Raw genomic sequence first — 13,443 nt, forward strand, 5'->3', positions numbered from 1 at the left:
TGTCGTCCTACACTAGCGGGTTTGCGTATTCGTGCGCATGTGAGTGACCGGTGTAATAATCGAGGTAAATTCAGTAATAGTCTATGCAACACGCTTGCTCTGCTTTTTTTTTTAAAGGGATTTTATGACCTGGTAACTGAGACTTTTAAGTCATGTCTTATTTTAATTTATAATCATATTTTTATGAAAAATGATATTATGGAGTGAAATTATATGAAGATGATTAATTTGAGACATTAATCAACTGGGATGAAATTAAATGAAATGAAATGAGATGAAATATAATCTCAGTAAAATGGTGGTCATTTACTAAGATGCTTTCAGTGGACTTTTTGGAGGATTCCGAAAAGTTACCTCCAGTGGCTTCGTTTCATTTTCGCACATTTGTGCACTTTCACAGATATTAAACAGTTAATAAACCACCATTATTACACATTTAAACCTGAAGAAACACTAAATAGACAAAATAAAACAAATCACACAACTTCACTCCTCGCGTTCCCGCCAAAAAGTCCGCTTGCTCTGCTACTTTCTTGTTACCATAGATAATTGACTTAGCACATATTAAGACTATAGTCGGATTTTTTATTAGACGAAGTAAACTGACGTTTACTGTGTTGTCAGTTTTTGATGAAATAAAAATAGTGTTGTGACAAAGTGAACGATTGAAAAAACTCCTGAATTAATGAAATTGCCTCGATTGTCTAGTGAGTAGTTAGTGTGCCGAACTGCCGATATCGGGCACGGGGTTCGAATTTTAGCCGTGCTTTGTACATACCAACGAGTTTTCGACGAAACATTATGTTCCTATGGTATCTACCTGTACTGAATACCGAGTGTTTGAAACATTAAGAAAAACATTGCGAGGAAGCTTGTAAGACTGTCCTATTTCCAATGCATCATATAGTTGAAACTATAGATGTATAAAATATAACAATTATAGGTACATAGGTAATGAAAAAAAAAAAAACTGATTGTAGTTACATACTACTAGTAACATATTATTATATTGGATCACTTTAATACAATTTTATTGTAAAATATAAATAATATTCTTTTATAGTTTGAAATTAATGAGTAACTCTTCACACTTATTGTTCATTTATGTGATTGAACGAGAACTGAACGCATCACTATTACTTTAAATATAGCAACATTATTTCACAAAGTGACATTAGCTACTGTCAGCTGGCTTCGTCTAATTAAAAATCCGACTATAAGTGATCTGTGCAATGCAGCCATAGGCCATAGATTACACAGTGGCACTAAAAACAATAAAACACAAATCCACCCATAGATTATACACTTAAAATCCACCGTTCAATATAATAATACTGAAAGTCAACTAATATTTTTACTATTAATGGTATTAACAAAGAGTATGTAACACTACGTTTAGTATTAAGTACATATTACAATTATTGTTAATAGCAGTAAATAATAACAAATCGGTTATTAGATCAATAACAACGTGCGTCGTCATGGATGACATAGAAAAGCTGAGTTGCAGTAAGAAAAATAGTCTATAAACCTCTTAAAATCAAAGCTTACTTTACTAAATTAAATAGAAATACAAAACCAGGACATAATTTAATGTTCCAGGAGAAGAGATTTTAGAAATGAGTGATCTGGAGCACTCTGCAACCGACGATTTTAGAGAAACGGAAGGAAAATCAAAAAAGAAGAAAAGAAGACGCCGCGAAATAGATATGGTAAGGAAATTAGAATTTAATTCGTAAATAAACTGATTAGTTTATAATTACAACCAAAAAAATGAACGAAATTTTTTACAGAAATGTGTGCCATGCACATGGAATTACATAAATCCCATACTGTTGCTGCTGCGATGCTCGTTTTTCAGTGTTATAATAATCTCGCACAACAGCTTATAGATTGTGTTTGACCAACAATTATCACAACTTAGTATACAACGGGATGTACCTAATTGGAGTCCAGCCAGATAATCGATACTTGTCGAGTAACTTACCCTCAAGTGAAGACTTAAATCACATGATCAGTAATACCAACATGTAATAAATTAACCTTTCTTTTCTTTCTAGAACTCCGGGAAGCATATTTTTAAAAAGGTATGCATATAGATCATAAAAATTATAAAAGAGAACAAATTAATGAAAACCACTTAAAACTACTTTACTTAATACACCCCGCAACATACAAGCGATCTCGCACAGTGAACTAATAGTATTCACAGAAACCTGGTTTTTCTTTTCTAAATAGCAATCTAGTTTTATTTGTTCTAATTTAATTCTAGTTCTATTGAGAGTGAATTATAATGTCTTTAGAGTTATACCTAAGGCATCAACCCTCTTGAATCTAACAGGTGGGTTTACCAGGAGAATAATATTTTTCATATCATGGTGATTACCAACTCCAAATCCAAACTGATTCACAATAATAATTACAGATAAAGCTGTCAGATGACGATGAGACAGATGATGAGATTATGATGAAAAAAATGATGCGAAACTTCAGCCCCGGACCTAACTCACCAGCTTCTCACAGAGAACCACGGACTTGTGTCCTGAAGGTATCTGTAAAACAAAAAAAAATTAAAATATTGTAGTTAGATACTGCAGTATTTTAATGATAATTCTTTGTTTTAAATGTATAAATCTATTTTAACAGTTTTATTTTTATTTTGTGGAAGTAAACGAGCTCACAGCCGTCTAAGAATAAAATAGTTACTGGAACTTGTAGGCCTCATAACCTTGAAGTATGAGGTTCAAGTCTCAATGGTATTGTTAATAGCTGTTAAATTATTTGTAACACATGATTACTTTTGTTCTAAAATATAATTTAAAAAATTAGGTTGATATCATTTTTATTATTATACAATAATGATTATTTATTTAGTTATTCTTTTATTGTGGCAATAATTTGTGAACATTTGTTATATGCTACCCTACAAAAATGTATACCTGCCTGTGGTATTTTATTACTGGCATTGTCACATTGCTTGATATGAAAACACCTGACATCCACATCAAATTCCAAAGATGTTGATTAAAAAATCTTTAGGGCAGAACAGACTAATGAATCAGTTATTCTCATATTATGGTGTTCCATGACCTTTCTAGTTGAGTATAATATTTTGGCATACAATTACAAGCAACATCTCAATCTTGATGTGAAAACACCTGACATCCACATCAAATTCTAAAGATGTTAATTAAAAAATCTTTAGGGCAGAACAGAATAATGAATCAGTAATTCTCATATTATGGTGTTCCATGATCTTTCTAGTTGAGTATAATATTTTGCCATATAATTACAAACGACATCTCAATCTACAGGCTAGTCAAAAGCGTCGTCCACTCTCCCGTTTGCTTGAACAGCTACTACGGAACTTAGAGAAAAGAGACCCACACCAGTTCTTTGCTTGGCCTGTCAATGATAACTTTGCACCAGGCTACTCCACCATCATCAAGAAACCCATGGATTTCTCTACTATGAAGCAGAAGATTGATGATAATGAATACAAATCCCTTAATTGTTTTATTGTGAGTACTACATACATATTACATGTGGAATAGTGCATAGTGGTGATAGTCTTTAGGCCCTAATTAAATTTGTGATCACAAACTAATGGAACATTTAATTGTGATGTGTCTTTTGTAGTTTTCTACATGTTTTATTTATTTATTACACTATTTTGATAAACAATCATACTGTCTGCTAGCTGTTTATTGATTAACAGAACCCATAGAGGTCACAATATGATTACTGCAACTTACATGTTGAGGCTGAGGGTTCATTTTTGCCACAAAACAGTAGTCCTGCCCTTCGAGCCAGAATAGAACTCCTTTGAGATACGCTGTACAGAGGCTCGTAATACATCCTACCAGTTGTAATTATGATTGGAACAACAGCAGTCTTGTGGCTTAAATGATTACACTAACACTTGTTAATTGGGCATGAAGGGTGTCTGTGATCATTGCATTCAAGTGTTTGGACACTTGTTCCAATTTCCTCAAATGACTCTTGACTGAATCATTTCCAAATATCTCAGAATAATAACGTTTCTTTAGATTTCCAAAGGGTACCAAAAACGTAATACTGTAATATACAAGAAGAAGAAGATAGAAGAAGATATAAGATAACTTAAGATAACTTATATCTTCTTCTATCTTCTTCTTCTTATCCTCTATAAGATAACTTATATCTTCTTCTATTTTCTTCTTCTATATATATAAAGATGAATTGCTGTTGGTTAGTCTCTCTAAAACTCGTGAACGGCTGGACCGATTTGGCTAAATTTGGTCTTGAATTATTTGTGGAAATCCAGAGAAGGTTTAAAAGGTAGATAATTATGAAAGTGCTCGGAATTAAATGAACATAACAATTATGTTTTCCCCATGATGTGTCCCCCGTCGAACTGATTCCTTTTGTTTGTTTTAAATTTATTTTAATAAAAAATTTAGGTCTTTTGTTTATCGATTGAGGCACTACGAAGTCTGCTGAGTCAGCTAGTTTATGAATAAAAATGATTATTTTCAGAGCGACTTCAAACTGATGTGCAACAATGCCATGAAGTACAACAAACCAGGCACCGTGTACCACAAGGCAGCCCGGAGACTCCTGCACGCCGGCCTCAAGCAGCTCACTCCGCAGAAACTGAGGCCGCTGGGAGATATCCTCACCTACATGTACGAGATACCCATTAGAGAGCTGGGATTCGACATGGGGAAAATGGATGTGGTAAGATAATAATAATAAAGTTTTTAGTCCCATTCCAAGTTTTCACTTGAGAACATAAAGTAATAACATTAAAATCAACTTAAAGTTACATATTATGTAAATGTCTTCAAAGAAGTCTACATATTATTCCACTACGATTTGTTGCCACTATAGTTCTGTGAACCATGGCCTGTTTAACTGTGGATGTTTAACTATCCACTTGCTGTATGCACTAAAATTACTTACAAATATTCTGCCACTTATCGTGCAGATCTATCAGATCATAAATTACTTACTTTCATATACTATTCTTAAGAAACCTCTAATATTGAATTTTCATCAGGCATACACGTGATAAAAATACATTAAAATAGTTGGAAAATGTGAACGAATAATATTATATGCATATGTTTTTATGTAAAAATATGAACTTTTTGCAATGCAGCCCTGTAGGACGTATGGCAGAAAGGTGACAGTTTTAATATTAGAATGAGTAATGGACGCGAATCGATAAGAAACAACTTTGTTACGCTAGCTGCGGCCGGTGCATGAGTGAGACACATATTCACACGGCTTCCTCTGCCGTCAATTATATTTCTTAAAGCTTTACCCGTCGCGAAAATCCATTGACCTCGTACTGGAACTGATTTTAACTAACTTACATAAAAGCATACATCTGGTAGGCAGTGGCTTGGCTCTGCCCCTGGCATTGCTGAAGTCCATGGGCGACGGTAAACACTCACCATCAGGTGGGCCGTGTGCTCGTCTGCCTATAAGGGCAATAGAAAAAATAAAAATAAATAGAAGGTAGTTTCAAAAAAAGGTCATTTTTTATATTCAAAAGAGATGTTTGCTTTTGTAATTCCGTACACTACAGTAGCTGTACCAGCTGAGTATATTCAGGATTGTAACTTCCCTATTCGCAAACGATTCAAAAATTTTGGCAAAGGACATTTTTACATGACAGTAAATCCAATGTACCTTTCATGTTCAGCATTGTCATTAAAAATACAGATTACAATGGGTATGAATCAAACTCCAGTAGTCATACCGTAATCATGTAGCTGTTTATGAGCTGGTGACCACTTAACACCAGATAGGTCTGCCCTTGATCACTCGTCTATGCAATAAACTTAATTCCGGACTAAATTAACCAATACCTTAAAAACGAAATAGCTTGGTTTCAGTTATCTACACTATACACGGAAGTAAATTGGTTAAGTTTTCACGCTCAAATAACTGAACCGATTTTGACGAGATTCGCTGTGAAAACAGTTTGAACCAGTTTATGATTGTACATAACAAAATCAGCTCTTTCAAAAATTTCACTATCAAATTAACACAATTATACTTCTCACTCATGTACTTTGTCACTGATAATTTTGTAAATATAAAAAAGAAAACTCTAGATATATTTTTAAATAGTAAAAACCAATGAAATGCTAACAAAGTAGTTGTCTTAAAATATTTGCTCCGTTTTTTTTTGCGAGAAGTAGCAGAAACAGTATAGCGAACTTTTTGTTTGTTAGTAAACGCTTTGACATAAACATTAGAGGTGTGTGTTGTGACCTCCACCACACGTACTGCATGTCCTTACTGTGCCGAGTGTCTTTACGCTAATCCAACTGCGCGAACACAAGTTAACATCAATATAGTTATGTTCATCATTTATGTTAATGTAATTTTCAAAAGAAATGGAGGAGGCCTTTGCCAAAGTTGAGCAAACAGACGACGTTGTCAAAGTCATCGACTCGGCCGAGTCGTTAATTTAAGTTTATTATTTGTAAATATCCTTTTTGCGTCTGAATAAAGGCTTTTATTATTATCATTATTATTAATTTTCAAAATAAGAAAATTCAATTTGTTTCATTCTAAAGTAAAAGAAGTGACGTTAATGCAGAGATTAGTTTAAAGACACTCTAAGACGAGAGATGCTTGCGAACGCTGCCCCACGTGTAGCGACATACAGTCGTTGTGTACCCCAGCAGAGGGTGCTCAAACGGAACAGCCCCGTGAAGAGCGGGGGCTCCGAGCCCGAGGGCCCCGGGGACCCGGACTCCGTCAAGATACACATGGAGGCCGCACGCGAGCAGCACCGCCGGAGACTCGCCAAGAAAGGTCTCAACACATTCCAACACTTTCCACTGCCCTGTACTTTATTGTACCGTCCGTGTATTTTTCCACCTTGAAACACAAGTTCTAAGGTCTCAGTATAGTTACAACGGCTGCCCTGCCCTTCAAACCGAAACGCATTACTGCTTCACGGCTGAAATAGGCGGGGTGGTGGTACCTACCCGCGCGGACTCGCAAGAGGTCCTACCACCAGTACAAATTTTGTTGTTGTTTAGACTAAAAAAACCAATTGTTTTTGAGATAACTAAAGGTCTCAACAGTTTTTTTTATAAATGACCTTCAAAACAATCTACTCACATTGTCCCTGAAATTGTCCGAAGTCACTAATCGTTGTGGTACGATATGTAGAACAAATTAAAAAGATCTAACTTAAATAGTTTATTGATCGCATCTCGTGGAAGAAAGTTGGTGGGTGCGAATAGTACCCGTACATACTGCTCTGTCAAGAAAGTACCGGGAAAAGATCAATAATACACTAAATGTTAGTTATTCATGCAAATTTATTTCATCATCTTAAAATTAGCGGTGGGTGGCGCATTTGCGTTGTAGATGTCTATGGGCTCCAGTAACCACTTAACACCAGGTGGGCTGTGAGCTCGTCCACCCATCTAAGCAATAAAAAAAAGTGCTTTTTATGATAAAAAAAATTTCAACGTTTTTCCGCAATAGAGGTCAGTTCTCGCCGTGAATTCTTCTTTATGTCTTCTACCACGAAGTAATTAGTAGTTTAGGTTTAAGAAAAGCAAAGAAGATTTCGTTCAGAATGCTGGACTTGTGCATTTTTTCAACAAATCTGGCCTTTTTTGTCGAAATTGCTTTCTTAAGCTCCGGTCAAACAATAGTCTTTATCTCCGTTTCATAAAAACCGTGTTTTTGATAAAGTCGATTCACCGTCAACCTGTAACAGTTTCAGTGACTCCACACACGAAATTCCACTGACGATGCAAAATTTAAAACAAACTCTTTCTTCGATGTTTTATTTTTGTTTATTATGAAATTCGCAATAAACACTAGATGTGGTATAATTAATTTAAAAAAATCAACACAAAATCCGCACCAAAATGGAACAAAGATAAAACAATCTAACTCCAATAAAAAAAAATTGCATTTGGAACCATAAACACATCATCCATTCCCGGTACTTTTTTGATTGAATGTAACTGTCTGTGTACACAATAGGGCCAACCTAAAACTGCTGTATTTACCTAATTCTAATTTAACTTTGGAGAGCAGGATTCAAGGCTAATTAATTAAATATTTCAATGTTTTACAACGGGTCTTTATTAATTGTAAATAATTAAATCATGATCCATCTTTTGCATTACTAGTAAGATACAAACTAAATCAATTCGTAAGGGCCACAGGTAAATACTGAGTCATTTTCTCATGATAGCCTTTCCGAGAATGGACGCGGAAGGGAAGACAACATTGTGCCTGGTCACCAACACGGTTGAGGGGAACGGTGAAGACATACCCATGACCCTCGGAAAACTCATCGGGAAACTCAATCAGGGGACAGGAACTTTACACAGTAAGACAATAATATAAATCAAGATCAAATTGAAAAGCAAAATTATTATTTATTTTTTTTGTACCATAAAATGCTCTGGCTGTGATCTGTGACCTTATAGGGGAATAACCTGATGATAGTACTGATGTTAAATGTTGGAAACTATAATATTGAATTCCCAAATTTTGTTGTAGATTTGAAACTGGGAAATGTGTGTGATAATAATCAATACTATCTAGTTTGAGATTACATTACAATAGTTACAATAGCATTGTATATAATACATTATAATAGCATTAACATAATTATACTATTCACGAAGTGAATTTAGGTTCTGAACTATAGTCTATTATAGGGTTTCAGTTTTAATATCACTAGATATATTTAAAAACTAGCATAACAATGATATTACTAAATTATATTGTTGCCAATATTTATTACAAAAAGAGAATATGGGCTTCGTGCACTAAAAATCTAATAATGCTCTCTTATTATTGTACGATATCTTCTCTTACTTTATTATATAATAAAGATCGTTATTATACCCGTAATTATTGTATTGTCTTGAAACTTATGGCGGCACTTTCGGGGTAGGTTTTCGTTATAAATCTAGCGATAGTTGTTGCGGACCGCGGACAAGTGTCACTTGGTTGTTCCTAACTCGACAGCTCCACGCGAAGACCGTCGCAACGTGGCGAAGGGCGTGAAGCCCTTGAACTACGGCCCCTTCAGCTCGTACGCGCCCTCCTACGACGGAACCTTCGCCACCCTCACCAAGGAGGAGTCGCACCTCATCTATCACACGCTACGTGAGTCTAGCACGGGGGGTCGGGAATTTGGACGTCCTCACAAAATCCATTTATAATATTGTTACGCTCTGGGGTTCGGGATAAATAAAAATTCTACCGAAGTACAAATTAAAACTGTATTACCACTTAAAACACTTAACGAACACTCAAATTCTTAATTAAATTCTTCCGCTTCGCTTCAGGTGATCCGTTCGCTGTATTGCTATGAGTAGTTCCGATTACTAACTGACTGCGTTACATCCCTGCTACGCTTTATATTATATTCGATACGACGTCCCTAGAATTATCGAGAACATTCCTCACAAGTCGAGTATTTTCGATATGCGTTCCCGTTATTTGACAATAGATGACGTACTTCTCGAGCGTTTTTTAATTTACTAGTTCTTTTGGTATTCGTTTCCACTATTCGATGACAGATGGCGTTGCTCTTACTCGCGTAACAATATATAAATAGATATTATATTAATTATATATTAATACAAAAATAATTTTAGTAAAATATCCGAATTTCCCCCTAAAACTCGATGCAGTATCTGTCGATATTGATTTCACAATTCAGAACCCAAAGGTTGCTATGAACATACCTTTTGCTGCAGGCAATTTAACACCATAAAATCTAAGTGACAAAACTGGTAAAATTCTGTGGTCGTCGTGGCCTAACGGATAAGACGTCCGGTGCATTCGTGTTGAAGCGATGCACCGGCGTTCGAATCCCGCAGGCGGGTACCAATTTTTCTAATGAAATACGTACTCAACAAATGTTCACGATTGACTTCCACGGTGAAGGAATAACATCGTGTAATAAAAATGAAACCCGCAAAATTATAATTTGCGTAATTACTGGTGGTAGGACCTCTTGTGAGTCCGCACGGGTAGGTACCACCGCCCCGCCTATTTCTGCCGTGAAGCAGTAATGCGTTTCGGTTTGAAGGGGTGGGGCAGCCGTTGTGACTATACTGAAGATACTTAGAACTATATCTTAAGGTGTGTGGCGCATTTACGTTGTAGATGTCTATGGGCTCCAGTAACCACTTAACATCAGGTGGGCTGTGAGCTAGTCCACACAGATAAGCAATAAAAATTTTTTTATAAGAAGTAAATTGGTTGTAGCTAATCAAATACATAGCTTATCTGTTTAAACTGCAGAAAAACTTTTTTTATACTATTGTGATACCGAGACCAATTTAATTTACACCCTGTATCAAGTAACCATTAGGTTTAATTATCTCTGGCAACGTTTAACAGCATCAGAAACGGGACTAGGAAACGAGGAGATGCTGCGGTTCGCGCCGGACTCGCCCTGGGCCCTGCTCTACGACATGGAGGCGCTGTTCCCGGACAAGAAGCACGCGGCTGAGACCGCCCCCCCGCCCCACGACAACGTACGTACTGCCCCCCCTCGAACTGATAATTCTACTTGACAAATGACACAGATGCAAATTCATATTTGAGTCTTCCCGTATTTTGTTGTAGAATAAAAATTTATTGTTGTAAATGTATTAAAATTTTCTTCACATTGAAAATACCATGTGATTAATGTATCTTAGTGGGAGCTCTACGTATTCTGCATTATCGTATCCTTCTCCAAATAATTACCATGAATTATTAATTGGTCAATTGCCACCTATACATATGAATAAAACTGGAGTGTCTGTTTGTAATATTGAAATAACCGCTTTTTACTACGTGCATATGAATATAATATATACGGTACATACAACAAAATTTTTTATTTTTATTTTTGTCTGTCTGTTTGTTTGCTCCGACTAATCTCTGGAACGGCTGGACCGATTTTGACGAGACTTTCACTGATAGGTAGCTGATGATATAAGGAGTAACTTAGGCTTAACTTAGTAACTTTTTTAAACTAGCTTCGCCCCGCGGCGTCACCCGCGGTACGACAATAACCGCGGGTAACATCGCGGGACTCGGCTATCAATAATAAAATTTAATTTTTCCAAAGCGAAGCGAGGGCGGGTCGCTAGTTAAAACTAAAATTTAACTTGGGCTGACAGTGAACTTGTTGACTACTATTATTGATTATATTTATAGGAGCTTTCTAAAGTGAAGATAGACCTGGAGGAGTTGCGCTCGCTGTCGGCGCTGGGCGTGGACGTGGAGTTCGTGGCGGAGGCGGAGCGGGCCGCGCGCGACCTGGGGCTCGGGCCCGCGCTCGCGCACACCGCGCAGCTGCTGCAGCGCCTGCAGCACGAGCAGCACCAGCGGTAATGCACTGGACACACACTTTGAGCCCCACCCTTCAAACCGAAACGCATTACTGCTTCACGGCAGAAATAGGCAGGGTGGTGGTACCTACCCGTGCGGACTCACAAGAGGTTCTACCATCAGTAATTACGCAAATTATAATTTTGCAGGTTTAATTTTTATTACACGATATTATTCCTTCGCCGTGGAAGTCAATCGTGAACATTTGTTAAGTGCGTATTTCATTAGAAAAATTGGTATCCGCCGGCGGGATTCGAACACCGGTGCGTCGCTCAACACGTATGCACTGGTCGTCTTATCCTTAGGCCACGACGACTTCTACTCACAAGTTTATCAATCATGTCTGGATAACATTATATACCGTGTCGACAGTAGTATGTGTGTGTGTCGTCAGGCTGTCGTCCCCGCCGCCGTGGCACCTGTCGCTGTCCCGGGGCGCCAGCGGCTCGGAGCGCGAGGTGGCGCGGCAGACGGCGGCGTGCCTGCGCGCCATGGCGGCCCGCGTCACGCCCGCCGACCTGGTCGACGTCACCGCGCTGCGGAAGGCCATGGGGGTCACACTCGACCATTTGGGTGAGGAGATCTAGACCGTAGCGCACGCGTCGACACTGCGACGTAGATAATGTCACATTATGTTTTCTATTCTCAGACACTCCAATGGCCGTGGACGACTTCGAAATGGAAATGCACGAACCTAAGGATTTCATGTCAGATCCTGACTCTATGTCAAGCCACGACAAATAAGTTATTAAATGATAATATGATAAGTGCTAGACTAATGTATGAATAAGGATAATTAATAACAGTGACAAAATGAATTATATTTGGTACTATACTAAGTATTTTGTTGTTTTATTCGTTTCCTTTAATCCTGTACTGTATGACGGGATCGTCCGTAGATTACCAATATAATATCGTATTGGTTGTTCTTTTCGTAGACACCTCGGGCGTGGGTTCAAACAGCGCCATCTATTGTATTTTTCCATAACTTTTGTGTGTGCCAATAAGTTATTAAATGTCGCTAGAAAATGATTAAAAAAGAAACAGAAAGTGAGTCAATTTTTTTCCCCCTAGCCCCCTACATATTCGCTGGTAGCCTTCCAGCTAGGAGTGAGTCTCGTGTTTGCCAAAGCATCCATAACAGTTATTAAACTCGTGTGCTTACGATTAAATTCCTTTTTTTTTATATACTATTTTATTTCGTCTAATATAGGTATATACGAGAATGGTAGGTTTTATGCTTAAATTTGATAACGATAGCGTTATAAAGATAAACATAATAATACATTCGGGTGTTATTATTGCTAAGTACACCCGCTTATCAATCAAAATATGACTCGACCTCACGACCTAAGATGTTATTCCAGTCGTAGTCGCAGCTCTGCTAACCACTTCACAAATTGACCTCTTAAGTTCACCTAGTCCTACTGCCAAGCTTTTTTTTATTGCTTAGATGGGTGGACGAGCTCATAGCCCACCTGGTGTTAAGTGGTTACTGGAGCCCATACACATCTACGACGTAAGTGCGCCACCCATCTTGAGATATAAGTTCTAAGGTCTTAGTATAGTTACAACGGCTGCCTCACCCTTCAAACCGAAACGCATTACTGCTTCACGTCAGAAATAGGCAGGGTGGTGATACCTACGCACGCGGACTCACAAGAATTCCTACCACCAGTACAAGCTAAGAAAAAATAACTAAATAGCTTAAATTACCATCAGTGGACTCGACCATGAGAACCCTATTTTTATACAGCCCACATTCACCTGTTTTTGGGAGAAAAAAAAAACGAATTTCAAATACCGATCAACCCTCGATTGACTGCGCAAATAGACGCGTGCGACTGACTGCGCGCGTGCGATCACACGCGACACTGCAAAACAATACTTGCAGCACAGAGGGGAGACAGAGTTCACTTTTAAATAACCATGTACTTACGCAATTGCCCTAGGAAGTAAATAATATATTCGACTCATTTTTTAAAATAAATATGGAAATAGGCCCTTTAAAACGAAGTAGCTCTTTAGGCTGCTTAGATTTGACATAAGTGCCATTCGATACACCTA

At 37.5% G+C, this 13,443-nt stretch overlaps 1 protein-coding gene across 10 annotated transcripts; it reads left to right on the forward strand.

The window, feature by feature from the left end:
• Positions 1–1,212: 1,212 nt before the first annotated feature.
• On the forward strand, positions 1,213–12,218 carry LOC114241243 (Bromodomain containing 7/9). Of its 10 annotated transcripts, XM_089727541.1 has the most exons (15): positions 1,310–1,366; positions 1,399–1,509; positions 1,603–1,712; positions 2,061–2,087; positions 2,426–2,548; positions 3,315–3,521; positions 4,519–4,719; positions 5,144–5,167; positions 6,684–6,816; positions 8,225–8,362; positions 9,010–9,150; positions 10,396–10,532; positions 11,203–11,375; positions 11,771–11,949; positions 12,026–12,218. In XM_089727541.1, the coding sequence occupies exons 2-15, from the start codon at positions 1,482–1,484 to the stop codon at positions 12,118–12,120; spliced, it is 1,716 nt and encodes a 571-aa protein (XP_089583667.1). In that variant the 5' UTR covers positions 1,310–1,366; positions 1,399–1,481; the 3' UTR covers positions 12,121–12,218. The 10 variants fall into 10 exon arrangements, with proteins under 10 accessions (XP_089583668.1, XP_028027837.2, XP_028027838.2 ...); XM_089727542.1 differs by having other exon boundaries at positions 1,213–1,509; positions 6,687–6,816; XM_089727546.1 differs by lacking the exon at positions 1,310–1,366 and having other exon boundaries at positions 1,463–1,509; positions 1,794–2,087.
• Positions 12,219–13,443: the final 1,225 nt, after the last annotated feature.

The sequence above is a fragment of the Bombyx mandarina genome, chromosome 05, assembly GCF_030267445.1.
Source record: "Bombyx mandarina strain Sakado chromosome 05, ASM3026744v2".
Lineage (NCBI taxonomy): Eukaryota > Metazoa > Arthropoda > Insecta > Lepidoptera > Bombycidae > Bombyx > Bombyx mandarina.